At 38.1% G+C, this 26,061-nt stretch overlaps 2 protein-coding genes across 3 annotated transcripts; one reads left to right on the forward strand and one right to left on the reverse strand.

Moving 5' to 3' along the window:
- The first annotated feature begins 38 nt into the window (after positions 1-38).
- Positions 39-16,734, forward strand: LOC106868949 (WD repeat-containing protein 75). Of its 2 annotated transcripts, XM_089342629.1 has the most exons (19): positions 39-176; positions 1,711-1,840; positions 2,907-2,972; positions 3,685-3,778; positions 5,082-5,194; positions 5,615-5,685; positions 6,327-6,425; positions 7,193-7,281; positions 8,122-8,277; positions 9,148-9,347; positions 10,134-10,321; positions 11,076-11,254; positions 11,857-12,043; positions 12,942-13,033; positions 13,428-13,514; positions 13,788-14,017; positions 14,549-14,683; positions 15,840-15,925; positions 16,648-16,734. In XM_089342629.1, the coding sequence occupies exons 1-19, from the start codon at positions 109-111 to the stop codon at positions 16,649-16,651; spliced, it is 2,274 nt and encodes a 757-aa protein (XP_089198755.1). In that variant the 5' UTR covers positions 39-108; the 3' UTR covers positions 16,652-16,734. The 2 variants fall into 2 exon arrangements, with proteins under 2 accessions (XP_089198755.1, XP_089198756.1); XM_089342630.1 differs by lacking the exon at positions 16,648-16,734 and having other exon boundaries at positions 15,840-15,929.
- Positions 16,735-18,832: 2,098 nt separating this feature from the next.
- Positions 18,833-25,862, reverse strand: LOC106868986 (SKA complex subunit 2). The gene is made up of 9 exons (XM_014914474.3): positions 25,542-25,862; positions 24,858-24,929; positions 23,861-23,962; positions 23,125-23,205; positions 21,704-21,914; positions 21,061-21,194; positions 20,168-20,211; positions 19,555-19,630; positions 18,833-19,082 (listed from the first exon to the last, which is right to left on the reverse strand). Exons 1-9 carry the CDS (start codon positions 25,584-25,586, stop codon positions 19,023-19,025), a joined length of 825 nt encoding a protein of 274 aa, XP_014769960.1. The 5' UTR covers positions 25,587-25,862; the 3' UTR covers positions 18,833-19,022.
- Positions 25,863-26,061: the final 199 nt, after the last annotated feature.

Here is a 26,061-nt window from a genome sequence, read left to right on the forward strand (position 1 = left end):
ATAATTAGGAGAGGGGAAACTAGACTACTTACACCGGTGAATAAGAGACAACTTCCGCTTAGTCCGGCTGTTAATGGCGACGTTCGTGTTTAGCACGTGTTGTTAAATATGTCCATTGTAAGCGTAGGATCGGGCTATCTTGTCGGCTACCGACCCATCTGTTCATACGATTCCAGGTAAGTCATCATTTTAATCGCTTGAGAAATGAGTATTCGTTCCTTACTTGAAAGATATCGAAGTGTCTGCGTATATTCATATACGTCAATAGTCCCTGCAATAATTCCCTAATGATATCTGGTTCAGTTTTATTGGAAATTTGTAAAATAATTTGTTCCTATAGTGTGAGGTTGAGATTAATTCTGGTTTTGTTTTGTTTTTTTAATTTTTAGCTTAGTTTCCGTCAATCTACTTCTGATATAGCATGCCTGGTACTACTAAAGCAGCACGGTCCCGAACGCGCAGTCGCGCTAGCTAGTCGTGAGTGGTCGATCCTAACCCTAATCCTAAACACGTATTCATTTGCACACGCGGGTTAGGGTTAGGATCGACCACTCGCGACTGCGCGTTCGGGACCGTGCTGCTTTAGTAGTACCGCATGTCTTTAGTTAGAGACATTCCAAATGTTACCAGAATACGTTATCCAATCTCTATCTCACTCTCCTCATATGTATACATATATACTCAACTCAAAGCTAGTTAGTCTTTACTCAACTTATACGAGTACCCTTACTAGGATCTGGAGTGGTTCTACTGGACACTGGTTCTTGTCATGTTCATCGCTTCTAACCATAACATGAAATGTGCGTGTATATGTAAGACAAAGTTATGATTTGGCTGCCACTTCTAGCAAATCGAGGGATGCACGATCTCTTCCTAATTGGTTCATTATTTTTGTAATGTTTTGACACTACCTTTTCTGGCGGAGTATTGAAATAACGGTCCAGATGGAGAATATGTAAACGGAACCTTTGCTATGACACCACTGTGAAAAAAGGTTTCCTTCAACGTGTACCTGATAGAAGCGCAGAAACACTCGAAATAACTGCCCCTCGAGGACAGAGGGACAGCTGTTTTATAATAGCTCAGGAGAAACAGAAAAAGAAAAAAAATTTAATGGTGGTGGTCGTCGTGGATTTTTTCAGAACTAATTTCCCTTGTATGAAATACAGGAGTACTAAAATATGAGGAGACTTTTCCTTTTCAAGAAAGATCAGACTAAACAAAGGAAATCTATTGTGAGCAGCTTGAGTCAGCACTAGAAGAAAAATGATCATCTTTGGTTTGAAGACAAAAGGTGTCCTTCCATCAGGATAATGCTTGGCTACATACAGCAAGGATGACATTCCAAAGGATGGAGTTTAAATGGGAAACGATGCCCCACCTACCATATTTGCCGGACGTTACCCCGGCACTGTCATGGTATTAGCTGTCAGAATTTGGATGGAAAGAATTTGAATTCTGTAGATGACGTCAGAACAGTACTCAAGGAGTATTTTTCATTATGGACAAGAGACTTTTGGAAGCGGGTCCGTGCAAGTCTACCAGATAGATGGAAGAGCATTGTAGAAAATGAAGGAGGGTATATTTTAGATTAAAAAAAGAACTTTGTCTATCTTAATTTTGAAAAATACCAGACGTATAAAAAAAAAAACTGCATTATTTATGGGATGACCCAGTATTTAGTTTTTTTTTTCTCTTTATTTTTCTCAGATGGCTCATCTGTGCCTCGAATACAGTTGTAGTGGTCTACAGTTTGAAAACAGGTGAATGTGTACATAAATTACGGGGTCACACTAAAACAATCACAGGTGTTCTGGTTCACCCTATGAATAAATTACAGGTGAGTACTATGTTCATTTTTCGTTGTTTATTTTTTAAAATTTATTTTACTTTTATTCTTTTATTGGTTTCTGTTTTTGTATTGCAATGACAATGGGACTCCACTTTAGGTTTTAGTCAATTATATCAACCTCAGTGTTTAACCTGATACCAGAGCTGGGTGAAAGTACAGGCAACCTAAGTACTTGCCCTGGGCATCATGTCCCTTACTACTCTGAGTTTCATCTTTCTCTCATCTGTTGGGCTTTCCTTCAGTTACCTTCATCATCATCATCATTTAATGTCTGTTGTCCATGCGGCATGGGTTAAATGCTTTGACCAGGGTTGGCAAGCTGGAAGGCTGCACCAGACTCCAGTTTGATTTGGCATGGTTTCTATGGCTGGATGCCCTTCCCAACATCAACCATTCCGAGAGTGTAGTGGGTGCTTTTACTTGCCACTGGCATGGGTACCATTTGTGTGACACCAGTATCTGCCACGACTGCAATTTTACTTGGCTTGATGGGTCTTCTTCTCAAGCATGACATAATGTCAAAGGTCTATGTTTAAGAGATGAGCAATTATGTACATTATTTACAATTGACGGATATTTGTCCTCATCTTGTTTGTTGTTAACACAACATTTCGGCTGATATACCCTCCAGATTTCATTGGGTGTCTTGGGGAAATTTTGAACTTGGGTTCTCATTCCTAAGGTATTTTTTGATGTTATTTTTATTATTCATGTCACTGCCTGGAATCAAACTCAGAATCCTGGGGTTAGTAGCGCGCGCTCTTAACCACTACGCCATATAATAACAACAACATCAAAAAATACCTTAGGAATGAGAACCCAGGTTCGAAATTTCCCCAAGACACCTGATGAAGGCTGGAGGGTATATCAGCCAAAACATTGTGTTAACAACAATTAAGATGAGGACAAATATCCGTCAATTGTACATAATGTATAATGTCAAAGGTCTCAATCATTCTTAACAAATTTTACTCATAGAGCTCCGGTCAGTCCATTGCAGTGTGATTTATCATTCTTGAAGATTTTAAATATTGAGGATTTCTTTATTTCACAGATTCTGTCCTGTTCTCTGGATGAGACTATTATCCAGTGGGATTATAATGATGGTGTTCTACTTAAGGTGAGCTTGATAAAATTTTTAATCTATTATTCCTTTTTCCCTTTTTACTGACTAGAAATAAGATATGCAGTTTCATTTTTGAAAGATGAATATTACAAACTAACACCGTTCAATAAGTTTGTTAAGGAGTTTCATATATATATATATATATATATATATATATATCGTGCGGGTGACACGTAAAAGCACCCACTACACTCTCTGAGTGGTTGGCGTTAGGAAGGGCATCCAGCCGTAGAAACTCTGCCAAATCAGATTGGAGCCTGGTTGTTGCCATCCGGTTTCACCAGTCCTCAGTCAAATCGTCCAACCCATGCTAGCATGGAAAGCGGACGTTAAACGATGATGATGATGATGATGATTTGCTTTTAACTCCTTTTGATACCAGCCAGCCAAGACTGCCTGAATTTTGTGATACAAACTTTCTATTTTAAAGTAATTCAATCCTTTAACATTCAGATTATTCTAGCAAATATAATGCTTTTTCATTCACATAGCTTTTGATTAGAAAAACAAGATGAAGACAGGTGTATAAAACACGAGCAGGTGTATTAGTTTGATGCTCAGGAAAATGAAAGTCTTTTACGTTTCGAGTGTATGCTTTTTTCCTTTTTTTTATTTTTTATGAAAAAATATAGATATACATATACACACACACACAGATATAGATTTGGTTTTATTTTAAAATATTCCCCGATGTATTTTATTTCAGAAATACCTTCTCAATGTTCCAGTTCAAGCCATGTTGCCTTTCCCCTCTTCCAGTACAACAGACATAATACTAATGATAGAAGACAAATCAAAATGTAAGCAGTAGATTTTCATTTTATTTCTTAGGAATATAATTGCTTTAATAAACCTTTTCTTTACTATACTTTTAATTAAAGTACATTTGAGATAGATGCAGGGTTGGCTGTGTGATTAAGAAGCTCACTTTGCAACCTCATGGGTTCAGGTTCAGTTCCACTGTTTAGCACTTTGAGCAAGTGTCTTCTACTATAGTCTCAGGCCGACAAAAGTCTTGTGAGTGGATTTGGTAGATGGAAACTGAAAATAAGCCCAGCATATATATATACATATATATTTCAAAAAAACAATAACAAAAAAACAAAAAAAACAAAGTGAGGACGTGATATGGATAGTATTATTGGACGCTCAGGAAAGGAAAGAGAGAGTGTATGACGTTTCGGGCGTAGCCCTTCGTCGGAAAGATGGAAAGTTCGGAGAATGGAAGAACGGAAAAAGAGGAAAATGGTACCGATGCCCACGAGTTTATATACCGGAGTAAGCACATGAAATGTGCAACAAGGTGGAAAAAAAGAGTACTCAAATACCAGAGGTAGAGTAATATACTTTATTTAAAAGCAGCAGAAATATAACAAAAAAACCGTTACTCTGAGTTTCACATTGCCGTTCATCGGACAACTCTCCGATGAACGGGAATGTGAAACTCAGAGTAACGGTTTTTTTTGTTATATTTCTGCTGCTTTTAAATAAAGTGTATATATATATATATATATATATATATATATATATATATATATATGTTTGTGTGTGTGTGTGTGTCTGTCTGTCTGTCATTACACCATCACTCAACAACCAATGTTGGTTCGTTTACATCCTTGTGTCTTTGTGGTTTAGCAAAAGAGACTAATAGAACCAGTACCAGTAAACTTGACTGCTCTCACAAACGAAAATACTAAAAATGAACCCGACCGCTCTGAAAAATTAAGCAAAACAACTGGAAAAATAATCCGGAATCCTTGTCCAGTGCCGGATCAATCCCAAAATCTAATCAGTTCATGACTGTCATAAGGCCAAACATCCCTGAAAGTTTCATCCGAATCCATCCACGTTGTTTTCTCAAAAGCAATGCTTAATAATTCACATTGTTTTGAATTAATCATTAATTATGTTGTAGCTCAGAGATTTCGATGAGGTTGCTGTTAATTTTTCGAATGACATTGTAGGTTGGTGTGAGAGGATAGATCTAGCTGGTTTGAACAAGAAACTTGTAGAATATTTTGGCCAGAAATGACCAGTTTGAATACTAAAGGATTAAATAAGACAAAACATTCTAAGTGTCTTTTATTTTTTCTTTCATTGTAGCTTTTAATGTGTGTTCCTACAAACTTAGCACTGATGAAGATGCTCTACTAAACCCAACAGTCCTGCTATCCAAATGTTCTGGTGATGAACGTTGTGTTGCCGTCGGATACCATGTAAGTAGAGAAGTGTTTGTGTATGTCTTTCTGTGGCAGTGGTTGGCTTTCAGCCATAGAAACCAGGCCAAAACAGACTATGGAACCTGGTGCGGACCGTGGTACCTTGGTTTTAAGACCTCAGTTTTGTTGTGGTGGGCAAGTCTTCTTGAGTAGAGGATTGAGATACCATGTATCTCAAGCTTGTGTCATCTCGTTCGTAACGTTCATCATTTTGCGCTTGGCCTTCAGAACTTCGTCCCATGTCTTCCTGGGTTTCCCTCTTCCACAACTTTCCTCCAATTTAAGTGATCTGGACTTCATGTAATTGCCCTCATCCATCTATAAGCTGGATATGGCCGGATTAAATGCTAATGGGTTAATAAAAGAAAACTCATCTCAGTGGCCACTAAGTGAATTTCTGTTTTTCTTTATTTCCAGGGAAGATTTGTTGCAGCAGTTATTAAACTAAAACTGTTCATCAAAGATCTCCAATCAAACCAATTGATAACGTAAGTTGAATGCATTTTTGTAGTTCGTCCCTGTAAGGTTTCTACATTTTTGCCCTTGTGGCAAATGAATCACCAGCATTATTCATGGTTATCATCATTGTTTAACGTCCATCTTCCATGCTGGCATGGGTTGGACGATTTGACTGAGGACTGGTGAACCAGATGGCTGCACCAGGCTCCAATCCGATCTGGCAGAGTTTCCTCAGCTGGATGCCCTTCCTAACGCCAACCACTCCGAGAGTGTAGTGGGTGCTTTTACGTGCCACCGGCACGAGGGCCAGTCAGGTGATACTGGCAACGACCACGCTCAAATGGTGTTTTTTACGTGCCACCTGCGTAGGAGCCAGTCCAGCGGCACTGGCAACGACCTCGCTCAAATGTTTTTTCACGTGCCACCGGCGCATGTGTCACTAAGGCGATGCTGGTAACGATCACGCTCAAATGGTGCTATTTATGTGCCACCGGCACGGAAGCCAGACAGCTGCTCTGGCAATGATCACGCACGGATGGTGCTGTTAGCGCTCGTTTATTTCTCTCTCTCTCTCTCTCTCTCTCTCTCTCTCTCTCATATATGCAAAATTTCTTATCTTATGCCATTGTGAGAAATGGTCATTATTTATTCTTTATTGATTTTCTTTCAGATTTGATTGCCAAAATGAAGGACGGTTCACATGTGTGTCTTGTCATCCAAACGAGCAATGTCTTGCGACTGGAAGCAGTGATGGTAGAATTATCATATGGTTTGTCTTAATTAAATTACAAAATCTATTCTATAGACACTACAAATTCTTTGATATAATGGACATGATGACGCAAGAATACGCACACACACACACACACACACACAACATTTAATATCTATATTCCATGCTGGTATGGGTTGGACAGTTTGCAGTTTGATGGGGACTGGCAATCTCAGTAGCCACATCAGGTTCCATGTCCTCTTCTGGCATGGTTTCTACAGTTGGATGCCCTTTCTAGCACCAACCACTTTACAGAATGTACTGGGTGCTTTTTATATGGCACCAGCACGGACAGCATCACTAGAGGATGAGATGTCAGTCGGAGAGAAGGGTCTCTCATGGACAAGCATTGGCAGAGCCCCTCTCTGTTGTTATTGTTCAGTGTCCCCTTTTCCTTGTTTGCATGGGTTAGATGGAATTTATTGAGACAGGTTTTCTATGGCTGGAACCAGATGCCCTTGCTGTTGCCAACCCTCACCGGTTTCCAAGCAAGGTATTATTTCCCCATGGCCAGACATGTTTTTTATGAAAGACAGGAAACAAAAAAAAAACATGGCTTGTTTAACAATCATCACATGATTTCAAAACAAGAGTACATACAAACATATGCGCACACACACACACAAACATATATAGATACGACGGGCTTGGGATTCTTTCAGTTTCCATCTACCAAATCCAGGGTAATTATTGAAGGAATATCTCAAATCACAAATCTGCATGATCGACAACAATTGACCTAGGGTTGTAATTTGTATTTGTAGGAGACGATTCCTTGGATCTTCCAAAGTGATAAAAACCACGAACCATTGGCATGCCTTGACAGTGGTGGACCTGAGGTTCTCAGCTGAAGGTCAGTATTTCGTTTTTATTCTTTTTTACTTTTGTTTTCTGACTGTCTTTATTTTCTATATTGCCTCAGACGATCAATGATACAGTATCTGTAACTCAAGCAGAATAAGTACCTCATAGGGGTATTTTTGTTTGAAAGCGGTGGATTTATTTGTTTTCTCACCTGTGTTTTTAATCATTCAGTAAAAGTTATACACATCATCGAAGTCGTAATTGAACCATATTCAATGACTGGCACTTGTGCCAGTGGAGCACTAACAGCACCGTCCGAGCGTGATCATTGCCAGAGCAGCTGTCTTGCTTCCGTGCCAGTGGCACGTAACTAGCACGATTTGAGTGTGATCGTTGCCAGCGTCGCCTTACTGGCACGTTAGAAAACGTTCGAGTGAGGTCGTTGCCAGTCCCGCTGGACTGGCACCTGTGCAGGTGGCACATAAAAAACACCTTTTTGAGCGTGGCTGTTGCCAGTACCGCCTGACTGGCCCGTGTGCCGGTGGTACGTAAAAGCACCCACTACACTCTTGGAGTGGTTAGCGTTAGGAAGGGCATCCAGCTGTAGAAACTCTGCCAAATCAGATTGGAGCCTGGTAAAGATCCCCTTCGGTTATGAATTTGTGTACTGTAGAAGTATAACCAATTTAATGGACGTAAATTTGAACAACAAAATCCTGTGTGAGCCCCCAAGGGCCAAAACAGTGGAGCTTGGTGCAGTCCCTTGGCTGGTTAGCTCCTGTCAAACCATCCAGCCCATGCCAGCATGGAAAATGGACGTTATATGATGATGATGTGTGTGTGTGCACTTGCTCTGTTTTTTGTAACTTTGTAATCTTTTCTTTTTCAGGGACCCGCCTTTTTAGTGGTGGTCATGAATGCACTCTGGTCACCTGGCAGCTTTTACAGCAAACTAGAGATTTTCTACCCAGGCTTGGTGCCCCAATTAAGACTATCTCTGTATCTCCTGACAATCGGCTGATCGTTCTTTGCCTCTCTGATAACGGTAAGTCTCCTAACATTGAGTTAATTCTCCGAGTAAAATTTCTGAAGCGACTTTTTAGAAATGACAGCACAGGAATAGATAGAGGTTTAATTCAGTCAACAATATTCTTTCACCCAAAGTCTACGTGTATATATATATATATATATATATATATATATATATATATATAAAAGCATCAGTTGTGGTGTGCAAGAGAGACGATTGCGCTAGTATGGTCATGTGGCGAGAATGGATGTGGATAGCTGTGTGAAAAAGTGCCACACCCTAGCAGTTGAGGGAACCTGTGGAAGAGGTAGGCCCAGGAAGACCTGGGATGTGGTGGTGAGGCACGACTTTCGAACACCTAAAGCTCCACAAGGCTCCAGCAGGGGGTGGTGGCAAACCCTGTTGTACTCTTTCGCCCCCAACTTTTTCTCACTCTTTCTTCCTGTTTCTGTAGTACCTGTATTTCAAAAGGGCCAGCCTTGTCACACTGAATCTCCCCGAGAGCTACGTTATTACACGTGTCTGTGGAGTGCTCAGCCACGTGCATGTTAATTTCACAAGCAGGCTGTTCCGTTGATCAGATCAACTAAAACCCTCATCGACATATCTGACGGGAGTGCCACGACGATATACGACAATAAGACAGGCTTCTTTCAGTTTCCATCTACGAAATCCACTCACAAGGTTTTGGTCAGCCCAAGGCTATAATAGAAGACAGTTGCTCAAGGTGCCATGTAGTGGGACTGAACCCAGGACCTTGTGGTTAGAAAGCAAGCTTCTTACCGCACGGCCATGTCTACTTCTATTTTATAAACGTGTCACATTCATTTAAAAAGAAAATTGTTTATAAATATTTCATTCTAGTCTGTATTTTTCACTTTACAGAAATACTGGTGATTGACAGCAGCAGCTCATCAATAGTTCAAGCTATAACTGGTATCACAGTCCGGGAGTTGGGTTACCAATTAGCAAATCCATATCCTGTTGGTTTACTCTACGACCCAAACAAGAAAGCTTTAGTTTCCAATGGAAAACCTGGCCATTTACAGTTCTATTGTATGCACACCAATAAACCTCTCTTTAATGTAAGTATCTTAGCTTCCTTTTATCTTATACTTGCTTCAGTCATTAGACTGCGGCCATGCTGGGGCACCGCCTGGAAGAATATTTCACTCGGAAGAATCAAACCCAGGATTTTTTTAATTCTATCAGTCTCTTTTGCCGATCTGTTAATTTACAGGGATGTAAACAAATCAATACCATATATGTATATATGTGTGTGTGTGTGTGTGCCGTTGTTATGTTAAACTGTTGTATGTCCAAATTTGGCCAAATGTGTTTCAATACCTATTTTTGCTATCACTAGCCAGTTCTTTTGGTCAAACTATCGTATCTCCAGCTGCTTCAGATACCAAGATATCAAAAATTGTCAAAGTGTAGTACAACGGTTTTGTTATGGAATGGTGAAACTATTTTTTCAATTTCTGAAAAACCAACGTTTTGGACTTACGACACTTTTGCATAATAGCAACGATATATATTTTAAAAATTTAACAAAAACATTAACAGAAAATTCGTAGCTAATTCCTCATCAATCAACTTACAAAAGATCATTACAATTTTGTGCCTGTCTTTTGGACAGTGATTGATGAGCATTTAAATAAAGTGTCTTGTTCAAGAACACAACACACAGCCCAGACCAGGAATCGAATTCACTACCTCAAGATTGTAAACCCGACACTCTAACCACTGAGCCTATGCACCTTCACATATATATGTGTGTGTGAGTGTGATGGGTTTCTTTCTAGTTTGACCAATCCCATTTTTGTTGTTTCCTTGATTTTTTTTCTTTTTTTTTTTTCCTGTTTCAGTTGGATGTAGTTGGAGTCAACTACATTTCTCCCGAGAATCTTGACAAACAGGCAGGTGTCGTAGAAGTGGTAAAAGCAGGTTTCAGTGACAACGCTGAGTGGCTGGCCACTTTGCAGCATTGGGAAATATCTGGGTTTGATCCAGAGATAAGTTTGAAGTTTTGGTGTTACAACTCAAAGAGACAAAAGTAAATAACATTTTTATTTTCCTTTTTTTTTTGTTTGTTTTTGTTTTGTTTTGTTTGTTTTTAGCCCCAAATTGGCTCTTATTGAGCAGATGTATTACAGTCATTAGACTATAGCTAGGTTGGGGCACTGCCCTAAAGAATTTTTAGTCGAATATATTGACCCCCGAATCTCCCTGAAAAATATGTTAAAGGTACGCATGTCTGTGGGATGCTCGGTCATTTGCATGTTAATCTCACAAGGAAGGGAGCTGGCAGAATCGTTAGCACGCCGGTTGAAATCCTTCATAGTATCTCGTCTGCCACTACGTTCTGAGTTCAAATTCCACTGAGGTCGACTTTGCTTTTCATCCTTTCAGGGTCAATAAATAAAGTACCAGTGAAACACTGGGGTCGATGAAATCGACTTACCCCTTCCCCACAAATTTCAGGCCTTGTGCCTATAGTAGAAAGAAATTCCACAAGGAGGCTATTCCCTTGATCGAATCAGCTAGAACCCTCATCGCCATAAACCAACAGAGTACCAGATTTTATTTCCCCCATGGCCAGACAACATATTTACATAGAATATTCAAAATAAATAACACCATTTGTGTGATAACGACATTTATTTACAATCATTACGATCTCACGACAAAGAGACAAACATACTACACCCATCCACCCCACACATACATACACCTGTGAACAAAAGAAGAGCGGTAGATGGAAGGTGGAAATTCCTACTTATATATACACGCATATTTTTGTTTCCTAGGTACATACTCAACACCATGATTACATCACCTCATCTGAAACATGTCAACAGTTTATGCTTCTCTCAGCTCAGTCCAACTGTTGGACAACCAGGCTGTACTGTGAGGCAATCGGTCGTCACTTGTAGTGAAGACGGAATGTTCAAACTGTGGTGTCTTCCTCATGATCCTAGTCTCAGTGGTAAGTATTTCAATTAAGTAGTGATTCCTGTTGTAGAGACAAGCAGTGTTTTATGGTTGTGGTGAGTGTTTGTGGATGGTATGACCGGAGTTGGCCAGCCAGAGGATTGTGCCAAGTTCCATTGTCTATTCTGGATTTTACAGCTGGATGCCCTTCCTAACACCAACCACTTTGCAGAGTGAACTGGGTACTTTTTAGCACAGTCCACTCTGAAAGTGGTTGGCGTTAGGAAGGACATCCAGCAAAATATGTTACTTTATCCTGTGTTGCTTTCTTTATACAAGAAACGACATTCAATGATGAACTTTTTGTGGAAGAAAATCTTGACTGACCATCCAGTCATTTGATAGTTTCTGAGAACGACATCGTAATTATGTATCCTTCTTCAAACTTTTAGCATTTAAACCAGCCATAGCCTGCTTAAGTATTCTAATTGTTTTATGTTCAAACTGACTAGATCCAGCTTCTCATGCCCGTCCCACAACATCATTCTAAAAATAAACAATCACATCATTGAAATTTCAAACCAATGTGAATAAATATAAGCATTACATTTGACAGAAATCTTGATGTTAAAGTGTTAATCAATTTTTCTTTTTCAGTCAAGGAGACCAAGTGGAGTTGTGAACTGGAAGGATTTTACCGGGATTATATACCTAAAGATGCCTCTTTTACAGAAGATGCTTCTTTGCTTGGGGTTACCTTCAATCACCTGGTAACAATCTGGGATCCATTGACCAAATCCCTTCAACGAGTCTTACAAAATCCATTAGATCAATCCAATTGCAGGTATGTCATTTATTCCACAGCTTGATATATTTTTTCATTATAGACGTCTGTATGTTTATATATATTAGGCAGTCCGCCGATGGCTTAACTGTCAAATCTCTTGTTAAGACAGTCCGACGATGGCTTAACTGTCACTGTCTTGTTAAGAATAATAAAAAGTATAGAGTAAACCTATCAGATTAATGTAAAATAATGTTAGAAAGAACAGATTTTTCCATATATTTCAATGCACGATTTTTTTCTAGTATATACAAAAATACACGTGTGTGTATATAACAGGCTGAGTGCAAAGCAAAGGAGAAAATCAGCTGCAAATATACCACCTGCACTCACCTGTAATCCCATTACTTGCAAATTGTTGGCAGGACTCAAACATCACATTCAACGTATGTTATGACTGACAAAAGAAAGTGTAGGTTGTTGGATTCTCATATGTCGAAACTGATGTGGGGGGAGTCCATCATATATATTAGGTCATCCCATAAATAATGAAGTTTTTTTTCAATTGCATGAACTAAAAGTTGGAGGCGGGTGGTAAACTACCTGCATCAACTTGCTGTAAAAGCAGGTAGTAACTTTACCTTGTCCTTATTCTTAGTGCAAGTTTTGAAGAGTGCAGTTCGATTTTAACAGTTATTTAATCAAAGCTATAATGGAAGTGATAAAGGAGCATATTTGGCACATTTTGCTTAATGAATCCAATAAAGGAAACAACACAATGGAAAGTGCGAGGAATATAAATGTAGTTGCAGTTTAGTTTAGTGACTGAAACTAATAGAAAATAAATAACCGTGATGACGATATGTAATGCTAAATAATAATGTGACATTGTATTCTTTTATTGAAATTATTCTTTATTTTGTCATTCATTCTCTCTCTATCCTTTACTCATCATCAGACAATTGAAGTTTGGTCGAAAGAGTTGTTTCCATTTGTTAGTAACGACTTCAGAATCAAGGTTAACAGTCTGGAATATACTTACTAGCACTGGTAAGTCTAAAAACTTTTCCTTTCATATTCTTGTGTTTATGCTTTTCGTTACTTGTTTCGTGATTCCCAAAGTGGGCAGTATTGCCCCCTTGAGGGCAGTGGAAAGATCCAGGGGGCGTTGAAGAACCCCCTTAATTTTTGGGGCTTAAAATTTAGAAAAAAGGTTTTGTAAGGCTTTATAATACTATCCATGTATAAGAAACTCCCATATTATTTTAACCTAATTTTTGACCAAAAAAGGGTTCCTTACGTTAGGATACAGTAATAATCATAGTTTCAATGAGCTTACCACCATTGCTCTAAGCTACCCATTTTTATCCCCTTGCACTGAAATTTGAAGTTTGTATCGTTCATACTCTTCCTAATTGCTAACCCCTATTTCCTTTTATTCTAGTATTATGGTCAGTTAATGTATCAGTGTCCTGTTTAACCGTAGACCCTGACACTGAAATAATGGCAGCTTTCACTGAAGACAAATGCTGTGAGTACTTTCCTTTATCTTGTGTAGTTTCCATTGGTTGTTTTTTTTTTCTCCCAATTTCAGTGTTTGGAGTGTCACATCAAAGGGTTTTTTTTAGTTGATTGCATTGACCCCAGTAATTTTATTGGTCTTCGAAAGTTGGGAACGGCATCATGACTTTGGCATGGCAGAGATTCAGGAAACATTATTTTTTTTGTTGTTGTCACATTAGAATAATCCCATATATATTTTGTTTATTCGCTCAATCATTTTCGCTTTCTCTCTCTTTTCCAGTGTATGTTTTCACCCCCAGCGAGTCACACCCGGTTTATCAAGAAAAAGACATCACAGAGGAACCAGTCGTGTACGCCACTTTTATCACTCACCTGTCACCTGCCACAAATTTGCCCCCATCTTTGCAATGGCAGAAGAATTCACAGCTCTACTTCATGAATAGGAACCAAGAACTTCTAACCATCATTGAAAAAGACAACAAATTTAATGGCTTGAAGCGACCTGGTTCAGTAAGTCTATACTTTTAGTCTTTTATTGGGTTTCAGGCTGCGGCCATGATGGAGCATTGTCTGGGACGGTTTAGCAGATCATTTTTTTTTTCCCCGTCCTTGTTTTCGTATACATTCGCTGCTTTCTTCCAAGGAATCTAGTTCTCTTAACTTAGTTTTTCCTTGGGGCTGGCCAGTTTGGAGCAATCTTAAGTATAACCAGCTGAAATTGCAAAGATAATCTGGAACTCGACTGAGCTTCTTACCAACACAACTTCCATACGTAGTTGCATTGTAAACATTCTAGTTGTCCAAGCCATGTGACAAGAGTTTGGATCACTCCGGTTACACATTCAGTTTGTCCGATGGACTTCTACGTAACTTCTTGCTGGCCAGTTTCACTCACACACCCTGGGTACACTAGAGGTTATGGTAAAAGTCACCTTGCTGAGGTGCTGCCATAACGCAGGATTAAACCATGGACCTCTTGGTTGCAGAACAAACCTCTTAAACCATTCAATCATAATACAATGATTTTTGTTTCTTTACTAGATGACAATTCCAGAGAACCTTCCGGAAAACGAATTCAGTTTAATTATTGGCAAACGCAGAAAACTTGAAAAACAACCAGAACCAATGGAAACTTCTGCCAATCAACCATCATATTCGTCACCTTTACTACGAGAGGTATGTTGTATTTTGTTTTGTTTAAACTGAATGGGTGCATAGTAGAGGGGAAGGTGGCTTTATGCCTGGTGCTGAGAGGCTAAATAAAGTAGGAAAGATGGACAGGAACAAGTGTTTTGCTCGACAAGTCTATATCAGAACTTATAAAGCACTTTGTTATAGTGTCAGGATGGTTGAGTATATGTGACTATCTCCCACCATCATTTCTATTTTTTTTCTAATTTATTTTACAGTTTCTTGTCCCTCCTTTATATATATATATATATATATATATATATATAAAATTGGAACACCTTTATATATATATATATATAGGAACTTATCTCAATTTGAGCACTTCGATTCTAGCCTGCCTCCGAGTATTGTTAATTAATAACAATATCTATAAAATAGTATAAATTATATGTAAAACAAATAATAAATGAGTATATGCATATATACGTACAAGTATGTGTGTATATATATATATGTATACACATATATATATATACACACACCCCTACTACATCCACTCACAAGTCTTTGAAGCTATAATAGAAGTCACTTGCCCAAGGTGCCATGCAGTGGGACTTGACCCTGGAACCATGTGGTTGGGAATCAAGTGTCTTACCACACAGCCACACCTGTGCCCATAATAATAATTATTGATTTCAAATTTTGGCGCAAGGCCAGCAATTTGGGAGAATGGGGCCAGTTGCTCACATTGACTCCAGTGCTCAACTGGTAGCTGTTTTATCGACCCCGAAAGGATGAAAGGGAGAAGCCAACCATGGTGGAATTTGAACTCCGAATGTAAAAGACAAACAAAATGCTTAACAGCATTTTGTCTAGCACAGGAATGGTCCTGCTAGCTTACTGCTTTTGAATGTAATATTAGTTTCAAATTTTGGCACAAGGCCAGCAATTTTGGGGGATGGGGTAAGTTAATGAGATCAACCCCAATACTCAGCCGGTGCTTATTTTATCAACCCCTAAAGGACAAGTTGGCCCTTAGCCGAATTTGAACTTACAACATACAGACAGACAAAATGCTGGCTATCCATGTTGCCCCGGCTCGCTACTTCCTCTTTAAATGTAATTTTAATAACTGTTCATCTTGGACATTGAATTAAAGTTTTTTTTTTTAACCCCTTTTTTTCCCCTCAAATTCTTACAGCTAATTAATATTCCTGCTGCTGTATGCCCTCCTGTGGCTTCATTTACCGGAAGATTCATCCAGAGTTTACTTACTCCAAGAGATTCGTAAGTATACTGTTTCATTTTGTTCTTTTACTCATTTGAACTGTGGCCATGCTGAGCTGATCATATCTACCCGGGTACTTATGTTCTCAATCTACTTGTTATGAGGCATAAACAAATAAGGTTGTAGGACACATATACAGGGTGGCCCAAAAGTAAGTTTACAGTTATTCAACTATCTCTTTTGCATTCATATATTAACAGTTTAGATCTTAATTATAAAAAAATATGAAACCATCATTCTGGCCTTCATGCCAGTGGCACCTAAAAGCACCCACTACACTCTCAGAGTGGTTGGCATTAGGAAGAGCATCCAGCTGTAGTATTCTGCCAAATCAGATTGGAGCCTGGTGTAGCCATCTGGTTTCACCAGTCCTCAGTTGAATCATCCAACCCATGCTAGCATGGAAAGCGGACGTTAAACGATGATGATGATGATATTCTATGCCAATTTAGTTCATTTTGTCAAGTGTTTGTCTCCGTAACTTAGCGGTTCGGCATAAGAGACTGATAGAATAAGTACTAAGCTTACAAAGAATATGTCCTGGGGTCAATTTGTTCAACTAAAGGTGGTGCTCCAGCATGGCCACAGTCAAATGACTGAAATTGTCCAGTGTGCTTATGATTCTGCCCGCTCGTCACCTTTTTAATAATGTAATTTGCATAAACTAACTACATTGAGATGAAGTTAATGTCTTTACATTTCCTAATTTTTCATATTGCAGGTAACATATGTAAATACAACACCTGATGAAATTAAATCCGAAAAGAATGTCAACCTTGTACATAATAAATATTTTTTAAAATCTTCAGTTTTTTTTTTTTAGTCCTTTCAAAATAAGGAAAGCGGTTAGCATCCTTGAAACATAAATATTTTAATCCATGCTTGCTTTCCACTGCAGGAATCAGATATATCCATTCCAAATTTCATTATCCTTAACTACAGAAAATAAATAATCCAGAATCCTTGTCCAGCACTGGGATCGACCCCAATGCTAGTCATGGAATGTGAAAGTGGGTGTGAGTGTCGTCTGCAGTTTTCTCTATGAAGGCCTTTTTTTTTAGTCTATCCACTGATATAGTGTCTTTATGACCATTAAGGTCAATAGTGAAAATTTCATCCATGCGTGAAAGAAAACGGAAAGGACCTACATAAATACACCGACATCAGTTGACAAGCGATAGTGGGGGTAGAAGCACAGGCACACACACATATGTGTGTATACTCTTTACTCTCTTTTACTTGTTTGTCATTTGACTGCGGCCATGCTGGAGCACCGCCTTTAGTCGAGCAAATCTGCCACAGGACTTATTCTTTGTAAGCCTAGTACTTATTCTATCTGTCTCTTTTTGCCGAACCGCTAAGTGACGGGGACATAAACACACCAGCATCAGTTGTTAAGCAATGCTAGGGGGACAAACACAGACACACATATATATATATATATACGACGGGCTTCTTTCAGTTTCTGTCTACCAAATCCACTCACAAGGCTTTGGTCGGCCCGAGGCTATAGTAGAAGACACTTGCCCAAGATGCCACGCAGTGGGACTGAATCAGGAACTATGTGGTTGGTAAGCAAGCTACTTACCACACAGCCACTCCTGCGCCTATATATACATATGATGGGCTTCTTTCAGTTTCCATCTACCAAATCCACTCATAAGGCTTTGGTTGGTTCAAGGCTATAGTAGAAGACAATTGCCCAAGGTGCCAGTTTGAACGAAAAACAAGTAGAATATTTGGGAAGGATATTGGTTGGTTTGAATGCTGAAGTATTAATCCTTTAGCATTCGGATTATGCTATCAAATGTAAATCTGGTTTTGAACTGATCATGGAATATCTCATTGCTTAAAGATTGTGATGCTGTGATTGTATATAGTTTTAGGACATTGTAGGGTATGTGTGAGAAGCTGGATCTAGTCAGTTGAACATTAAACAGGTAAAATATTAACATACTTTGAGGACTCCAACTTTAAAAGTGCAGACGAGGGTTTTGAAGACAAAAAGGGCTGCCCTAGAACAAAACAACAAAAACATAGAATCTATCAACATTATTAATCTTTATAAAATAATCAACAAGGTCTAGTTTGTATATTACAAGAAACAAGTTTTGTTTTTCTCTAAATATTGGGTTGGTGCATAATTATTGCAGTTTTTTTTTCAACAAAAAAATAATATTTAATAAAAATGTCTTTAAATGACGGTCTGACCGTCTGCCAAGCAAATGGGAAGCAGTAATTGAAGTAGATGGTGAATATGCTCCAGAATAATCATTTAAAGATGTTGTTGTTACATGTTGTTATTGTTTTTGTTGAAAAAAAATGGCCGCAATACTTATGCACCAACCTAATATTTAGCTTACTGTTCAAATACATCTTCGTCGTCATTGCTCGTACCATTCATTGAGTTCTTGTTGCCGTGGAGTCTCAGATTCTGTTCAAAAGAACATTTAATCGATTGAAAAGCACTTGACCAAATATCCCAGCATGGAAGCGGATGTCTTTTTTTTTTTTTGGGTACAAATATGAATCGTAGTCATAATTTATAAATGGTATAGGTATATATACAAGACCAAAGTTTGCAACAATCTCTTTGGGAATGGGGCTTGCAGAATTAGATAAATCTGAGTGTGTGATGTCAAAACGAAAAAGCCTATGAGTAACTGGTATATATATATATATATATATATATATATATATATATTAGTAGATTCACAACTGAAATTTGCAAAAATAAATACCTAAACAACTAAATAAAATAAAAATACTGACTTACAAGACAACTTCAAATATTTGACGAATTTGTGAAAGCTTCGAGGGCCAACCCGGATTATACTGGCGAATTTCACAGACTAATAAGAAGAAACTGTGTTAAAAAGTTGTCAACGTACAACCCTAAAATGGAAATTAAATTTAAATAAGAAAAGAAAGGAGATGAACCAGCTTTGTAAGGTTTTGTAGCTAAGGTCCCATGTTGAATCTCAGTTTCTGGTCCAGTGTGTGTATGAGAAGACTTTTTCAAGTTTCCATTGTGTTAAAGGTTTAGGTGGTTCCTTGTTCCAGATTATATCTACAGCCTGTCTGACTGTTAAGGAATCAAAGAAGTTTGGCGTGTCCTTTTGCAGAGAGGTGCAGCAACTTGAGTGCTCGGAGAATCTAGAGAAAAAGTAAAATAAATTGATTGTATGTTATTGTTATCACCATTATAGTCATTATTTTAAAGATCTACTTTTTCGTGCTTGAATGGTTCAGAAAGAACACATTGAAGCATATCTATGACTGGATGCTCTTCCTATCATCAACATTCACTTGTTTCCAAGCAAGATATTTCCCCTTGACAGGGCATGCTTCCAAGGAAGACTGGAAATGATTGATATGAGGGTGACACTTGTTTTACAACAATCATGTGATGTCAAGCCAAGTAAGAGAAAAATACACATACAGGGGCTTTTTTCAGTGTCCAGCTACCTAGTCCACCCACAAGGATTTGGTTGGCCTGGAACTATAGTAAAAGACACTTGTCCAAGATTCCATACAGTGTGACTGATCCCAAGAACATCTACACACAAACATATATGTATAATATAAAAAGAGCAAAACAAAATGAAAAATATATTTTGTTGTTTACCTTCAGTTTGGCTTCACCTGACGCTCCACTGACTCGCATTCCCATATTATACATGTCCTTCGGTGACAGGGCTTGACTGAACCAACAGGATCAATAATCATTGTTGATAGCAGCAACAGCAGTCACCATGGTTAAGAGATGAAAAGAGAGAAAATTAACAATTAATTTACTGTAATATTCGTTGACATCTGAAGAAATTTTATAAACTTCGAGAGAATAAGCGAGAATTCTGCTTTTTGGAACAGCAAATCTCAGAGTGAATAAAGCTATAAATATATAAATGAAATTGCACCTAGAAAGTTCCCCTCTGAGGCACAAGTCCAGGCAAGGTTGTTTATGGAAGACCAGCAGTTGCCCATGCATACCGACATCTCTCCATGCTACCAATGTTATCCAAGGGAAAAGCAAAGGCCGATACAGCTTGGCACCAGTGACATCACAAATCATTTCTACAAATGAGTGAACTGGACCATACTTGGCGCCAATCACTTCACTTCTTGCCAACCATATCTCAGCATTACGCTTTCTTGATAATTAAAAAAGTATCAAAAAATGTTTTGAAAATCAATGAGTCACTCAATCAATCAATTAATTATTTCTAAAATAAACTCACGTGTTTTTCTCCACTTTGAAATGCTGCCAAAGCGCATGGTAACACTGGATGACAAAAGAAAAATAAATATGAAACTGAAGGATTTTAAAACATAGAATTATATTAGAGGGAGCAACAGAAAGGCTTCTTAGTTCTAGCAGTGTGTGTGTGTGTATACATATATATATATATAGTTGAAATTTACAGAAAGACAAAAGACAGGTGTATATATAAGAAAATGAAGGAAGTGGATAAAAATTTATGTACTGATGTTTCTATTTAAAGACATTCAAAATTCATACATAGAAACTCCTTCCATTTTCTTCATCATCATCATCATCGTCATTTAATGTCCACTTTCCATGCTAGCATGGGTTGGACAGTTTGACTGATTACCGGCGAGCCAGATGGCTGCACCAGGCTCCAATCTGATCTGGCAGAGTTTCTACAGCTGGATGCCCTTCCTAACGCCAACCACTCCGAGAGTGTAGTGGGTGCTTTTACGTGCCACCGGCACGAAGGCCGGTCAGGTGGTACTGGCAACAGCCATGCTCAAATGGTGTATTTTATGTGCCACCTGCACAGGAGCCAGTCCGGCGGCACTGGCAACGATCTCGCATGTTGTTTTGAATTAATTATGTAGTATCTCATAGTGTTGAGATTTCAACAATGTGATCGTTAATTTTTTTAATGACATTATTGGGTAGGCGTGAGAAGCCAAATCTGGCTTGTTTGAACATAAAACAGGTAGGATATTTTGGCTAGACATGGCCAGTTTAAATGCTGAAGGGTTAAGCAAGTCCTCCTGTAAGATCAGTCATGGTCTGAAACTGCTTCAAGAAATATACCTTTCCATCCATGACAAACACCTGTGAATGGATGGAAAACAGTTATTATAAACAATTCATACTCACAGCATTTACGTCTCCCAATTTGATGTTTCTTCGAACTAAAGTTGAAACTTTCTCAAATTCCTCTACCGTCAAAGGAATGAATTCATCAGTGTCCTTTCGTTTGGAAGCTGGGGATAGATTAGTTTCTTCAACACCTGTAATTAATCAAAAGAAGCACTTGTTAGGTAAGTACTGATGTAGCCAAATGATCAAAGATCAATTCCATAGGTAAATGGGAAGAAGAGTCAAGGAAGTAAAATAAAGGGGCAGTAAGCACAAGCTTGACCAAATATGACAGCCTCTAAACACTACTATTGAGTTAGGGTAGGAGAGGTATTTGGGTAGGTGTGTTGTCCGGACAGGTGTGGAGTCTGGGCACGAGGCTATCAGGCATGGAGTCTGGACACGAGGCCAGCTAGAGAGCTGCCCAGGCTCAAATTTGTCTGTTTCGCCATGGTCTCTACAGCTTGTTGCTCTTTCTGATACCAACTGCTTTACAGAGTGTACTAGGTGCTTTTAATGTGACACCAGCATAAGGGCCTTTACGTGTCACCGGAGTGGATGCTGTCACATGACACTTAATGGCACAGGCATGGACACTTTTATGTGGCACCAGCGCTTGTTAATGAAAGAGGGTAAAATAAATGAATGTGCAAAGCCAAACCTGTAAGGAATTCTTTCATATCTACTTCAGTAGTGGCAGTCTTTGGTGGGTTTTTCTTAGGTTTCTTGGCTGGTTTCAGTTCAGTTTCGCATTCTGGTGGAGATTCTTCGATGGTGTTGACCGGGTCTGGTTCAGATTTAGTGACTTGGGCACAAATTGGTAAACCGAGAAGCTGTTCCAAAGCCTGAACTTCAACAGATGGCTCTCTTTTCTGAAATTATAACATGGCAGGATATGAAAAAAAAAAAAAAAAATTAAACAAATTAAATAAAGAAAGAAAACAAAGATTTATTCATCATCATCATCATTCTTTAACGTCTATTTTCCATGCTGGCATGGGTTGGACGATTTGATCAGAGCTGGATTGCAGAAGAGCTGCACGAGGTTCCAGTCTGTTTTGGTTTGGTTTCTATGGCTGGATACCCTTCCTAACGCCAACCACTTTACAGAGTGTACTGGGTGCTTTTTATGTAGCAGTGGCACAGGGCTGTTGCTGGACAGTCCTCTTCATCAGGGTGAGTGACATTAATACATCTGCTGTAGAGGACAGGTCTTCTTGAGTAGAGCAAGGTGCTAGATATCTCGGTCCAAGGCAAACTGTGACTTCTTGAAAAGGTCACCCAAGGCAGAGTAACCATCACTGTCTTTTTTTCTTAATCCTTCAACATTCTGATTAGTTTATCAAATATGTTTATTTGTCCACATCATTGTCAATTAATTCTGCATATTTTGTAGCTTTGAGATTTCAAAGACGCGATATTTTTGGAATTACATCGAAGGGTAGGTGTGAGAGGCTAATTCTAACCAATTTGAACATAAAAACCAGTAGAATGTTTGGTCCTGATATGACAGTTTAAATGCCAAATGTTTAAAGATGAATACATTGTACAAAGTAGTCTTAGGAAACTGCCCAATGACTTGGATTGAGGCAGACAAATTGCATACTTTGTGAAATATAAAGCTTATTTATTCACATTGTTTTAAATTAATCATGCATTATCTTGTAGCTTCAAAATTTTGATGATGTGATTGTTTATTTTTAGAACGACATTGTAGGGTAGGTGTGAGAGGTTGGATTTGGTTGGTCTGAATAAACGGCAGGTAGAATATTTGAGCCAGGTATGGCTGGTTTAATCTGATTCTTAATCCTTTAGCATTCAGATTACTCTGTCATCATGTAATGTATTATCTCGTAGCTTCAAGATTTTGATGACGTGACTGTTTATTTTTAGAATGACATGGTCAAGTAAGGGTGAGAGGTTAATTCTAACCAGTCTGAACACAAAAAAAAAAAAAATTAGAATATTTGGGCTGGATAAGACTGGTATAAATACTGAAGGGTTGATGTTGATCCACTGAAGATTTGTTAATAAAATAAGATAAGATAAAATAAAATAGAGAAACCTTCTCTTATTACTTACTGGATTACTGATCTTGCAGTCTATATGTTCTCTCAGCTGCATCAAAACAGACAACTGTTCACGGAAATTATCGGTAATCTCCTGGAATAATCAACAGATTAGGGGATTGTTTTTAAAAAAGAAAATATTTTAATTAATTTACAAAGAAACATCCATATATAGTAATCATTCCTCTGTTCCCTCCACTGAAAAGCTAAGTGTATTATTCTTCTATCACCATAGTTATTAACAAAACCAGGATTAATACTGAGAGGTAACATTTGTCCCCACCTAAACATGGATGTTGTATCAGAAAAGACTATACTGTGGTAGATACCATGAGAAAAAATCTCATATTGGCTTCATTGGTGCAAAATGCAGAAGATAAATCCTCACCACCTGCTGTGCCGAAACCACCAGATGTGGTTTCGACCTTGTTTGGTCTTATCAAGGATGGACACTGGTGCCTGTTTTGGCACTGTCGATCTATATATCTCTGGTGGGGAGATGAATTGCTGCAGCCTCTAGCAGCAGTCAAGCATCTATCATTGACAAGACCAAACAAGGTCGAAATCATATGATCTGATAGTCTCTGTGCTGGAGGTAGCAAGGATTTATTTCCCAGTAGATGATATATATATATATATATATATATATATATATATATATATAGTTTGTTCCAACAGAACAACCATGTTTAAGTGCGGATAAATATGACCTTTGACTTGAATATTAAAAAAAATAAAATGAAAGAAACCTTCTGGGCATCTTGTAACTTTTTGGTTTCTTCTACAACTTCAAGAAATTCTTTCTTAATTGCAGCCACTTTCTTCATTAATCTAACTGGGTTTTCTTCCTTCTGTAATTAAAAGAAAGAAAAAAATTAAATAAATAGATAAATGAAAGCCATTTTTTATATATACTATGTTGTTACAAAGTTTGCTTCCCAAACACCTGGTTTCAGGTTTGGTCCCATTGTGTGGCACACCTTGTGTGCTAGTATCTTCTACTATAGCCCTGGGCCAACTAAAGTCTTGTGTGTGTGTGTGTGTGTGTTGGATAGATGGAAACTGAAAAAATCCTGTCTTACATATATATGAATATGTATGCATTTTAATGTCTATCTTGACAATGTGTGATAGCTGTAGATGAGCATCACTCATACAAGCAGTGTCTGTTTACCAGCATGGAAAGCAGACGTTAAATGATGATGATGATGGTGTATATGCCGAGAGTGGTATGTTGAATTTTTTTCCCTACTGCTTAGTCATCAGAAAGGGAAGGGTAGTGCCCATGACTATTTGATTTTTTAGGGTTGTGGTATTCAATCATTTTTTACCTGTAGACTCCTTTCATTCCTATTTTACTTGGGTGGATTAGGGTTAGGGTTCAGAAAATGCTATTATGTATTTATAATTAGGTATTATTAGGAACTGCATAAAAAGAATTAAAAGTGCAATAAATGGGTGCAGGTAAAAGGAAATTTTACCCTTAATTTATATAGCAATAAGAAAATGGAGGGGATTAATAGGTGGTATTCATCAACTTGCAGACATTGTATTGTGTCAATTTACCTGTTTATTTGTTAACTAAGAGGACAACAACAAGAATAATAACAATAACAATATACAAACACATGTGCCATATTACGTCATATCAGTAAGAGAGAGAGAAGGGGAGGGGTAAGGTCTTTTCTTGCATTTAGGAAATGAAACAAAAATAAATACAATAAATAAGGAAAACTGTATACTTACAGAAAGTCCATCTTGGAACTCAAATTCCAGTTTTCTCTCGATATGATTCAAATCAGATTCACTTTTCTGGAACTAGAAGAACCAATAAAATGAAAGCAACAAAAATAAAAAGAAGAAAATTGATTGCTATTTTTGATTAAGTAATTATGACACCTTGGGCAAGTGTCTTCTATAGACCAATACATTGAGAGTAGATTTGGTGGACGGAAACTGTGAGGAAAACTGCTGTGTATATGCGTATATTTGTTTGTATCCCAAACCATCACTAAACAACTGGTGTTGGTTTGTTCACGTCCTTGCACGGCGGTTTGGCATTGGAGAACTGATAGAATAAGTACAAAACTTGTACATGTACACACACATACACATGAGGGCTTTTTAGTTTTCGTTTACCAAATCCATTCACAAAGCTTTGATCAGCTATAGCAGACAACACTTGCCCAAAGTGCCAAGCTGTGAAACTGAACCAGGAACCATGTGGTTTGAAAGCAAACTTCCTACAATACAGCCACGCCTGAATCTAATGTAAATACACCAAATAGAAGCAATTCCGTTGTCTTTTTCTGAAGCATTCATATCTAAAATTTAAAACTTACGTAATATTTTTTTAAAATATCAAGAAAGCTACATTAAGAGACAGATAAAGAATATTTTAATAAGATAACAAGAAATATATTTACTTACCAGAGCTTCAAGAAACTCAACTGATTTTTCAATTTCTCCCGCCATCTCCGTGGACGAGTTAATTTAAAGAACTGAGATCGTGTGGGTGGTTTAGACCAAGATAGAATAAGTATGTATCTAGAGAAACGTAGGCTCGTGTGTGTGTATATATATATATATATAAAGCAATATAAACACAGAGATGTCTAATTTATAGGCTAAGACGTTAGAACGTCGGAGTACTCAAGATTGGTAAACCGAAAAGGTGCTGGTAAAATTACTCCACATTTAAAACCCGTGTCTGTTAAATATAAACAAAAACAGCAAAAGTCAGCCACTTACAACACGTCTTACAAGTAAAACCCGGAACACAATTTTCTTATTACACCGGTTAATTTTCACTTCGAGGCTCCTGACCTTTTGCAGCCGTCTCGCACTTTCTGCAACACCGACGTCCCCCTCAAAACTCTGATGAGATCTTTCTTTCTGTCTGCTTGGCTCTCTCTCTCTTCCTCTTTTCTCATCTCTCTCTCATATTCTT

This window comes from Octopus bimaculoides, chromosome 26 (genome assembly GCF_046866305.1).
Source record: "Octopus bimaculoides isolate indiv1 chromosome 26, ASM4686630v1, whole genome shotgun sequence".
Lineage (NCBI taxonomy): Eukaryota > Metazoa > Mollusca > Cephalopoda > Octopoda > Octopodidae > Octopus > Octopus bimaculoides.

Excerpts from the sequence above, each read along its gene's own strand:
- LOC106868949 (XM_089342629.1), top strand. The coding sequence starts at position 109 with ATGTCCATTGTAAGCGTAGGATCGGGCTATCTTGTCGGCTACCGACCC. Across the intron at positions 2,973-3,684 it reads ATGATGGTGTTCTACTTAAG|AAATACCTTCTCAATGTTCC; the intron begins GTGAGCTTGATA and ends ATTTTATTTCAG. Across the intron at positions 10,322-11,075 it reads TACAACTCAAAGAGACAAAA|GTACATACTCAACACCATGA; the intron begins GTAAATAACATT and ends TTTGTTTCCTAG.
- LOC106868986 (XM_014914474.3), bottom strand. The coding sequence starts at position 25,586 with ATGGCGGGAGAAATTGAAAAATCAGTTGAGTTTCTTGAAGCTCTG. Across the intron at positions 24,930-25,541 it reads TTGAGTTTCTTGAAGCTCTG|TTCCAGAAAAGTGAATCTGA; the intron begins GTAAGTAAATAT and ends TGGTTCTTCTAG. Across the intron at positions 19,631-20,167 it reads TTCAAAGTGGAGAAAAACAC|TCAAGCCCTGTCACCGAAGG; the intron begins GTGAGTTTATTT and ends CTGTTGGTTCAG.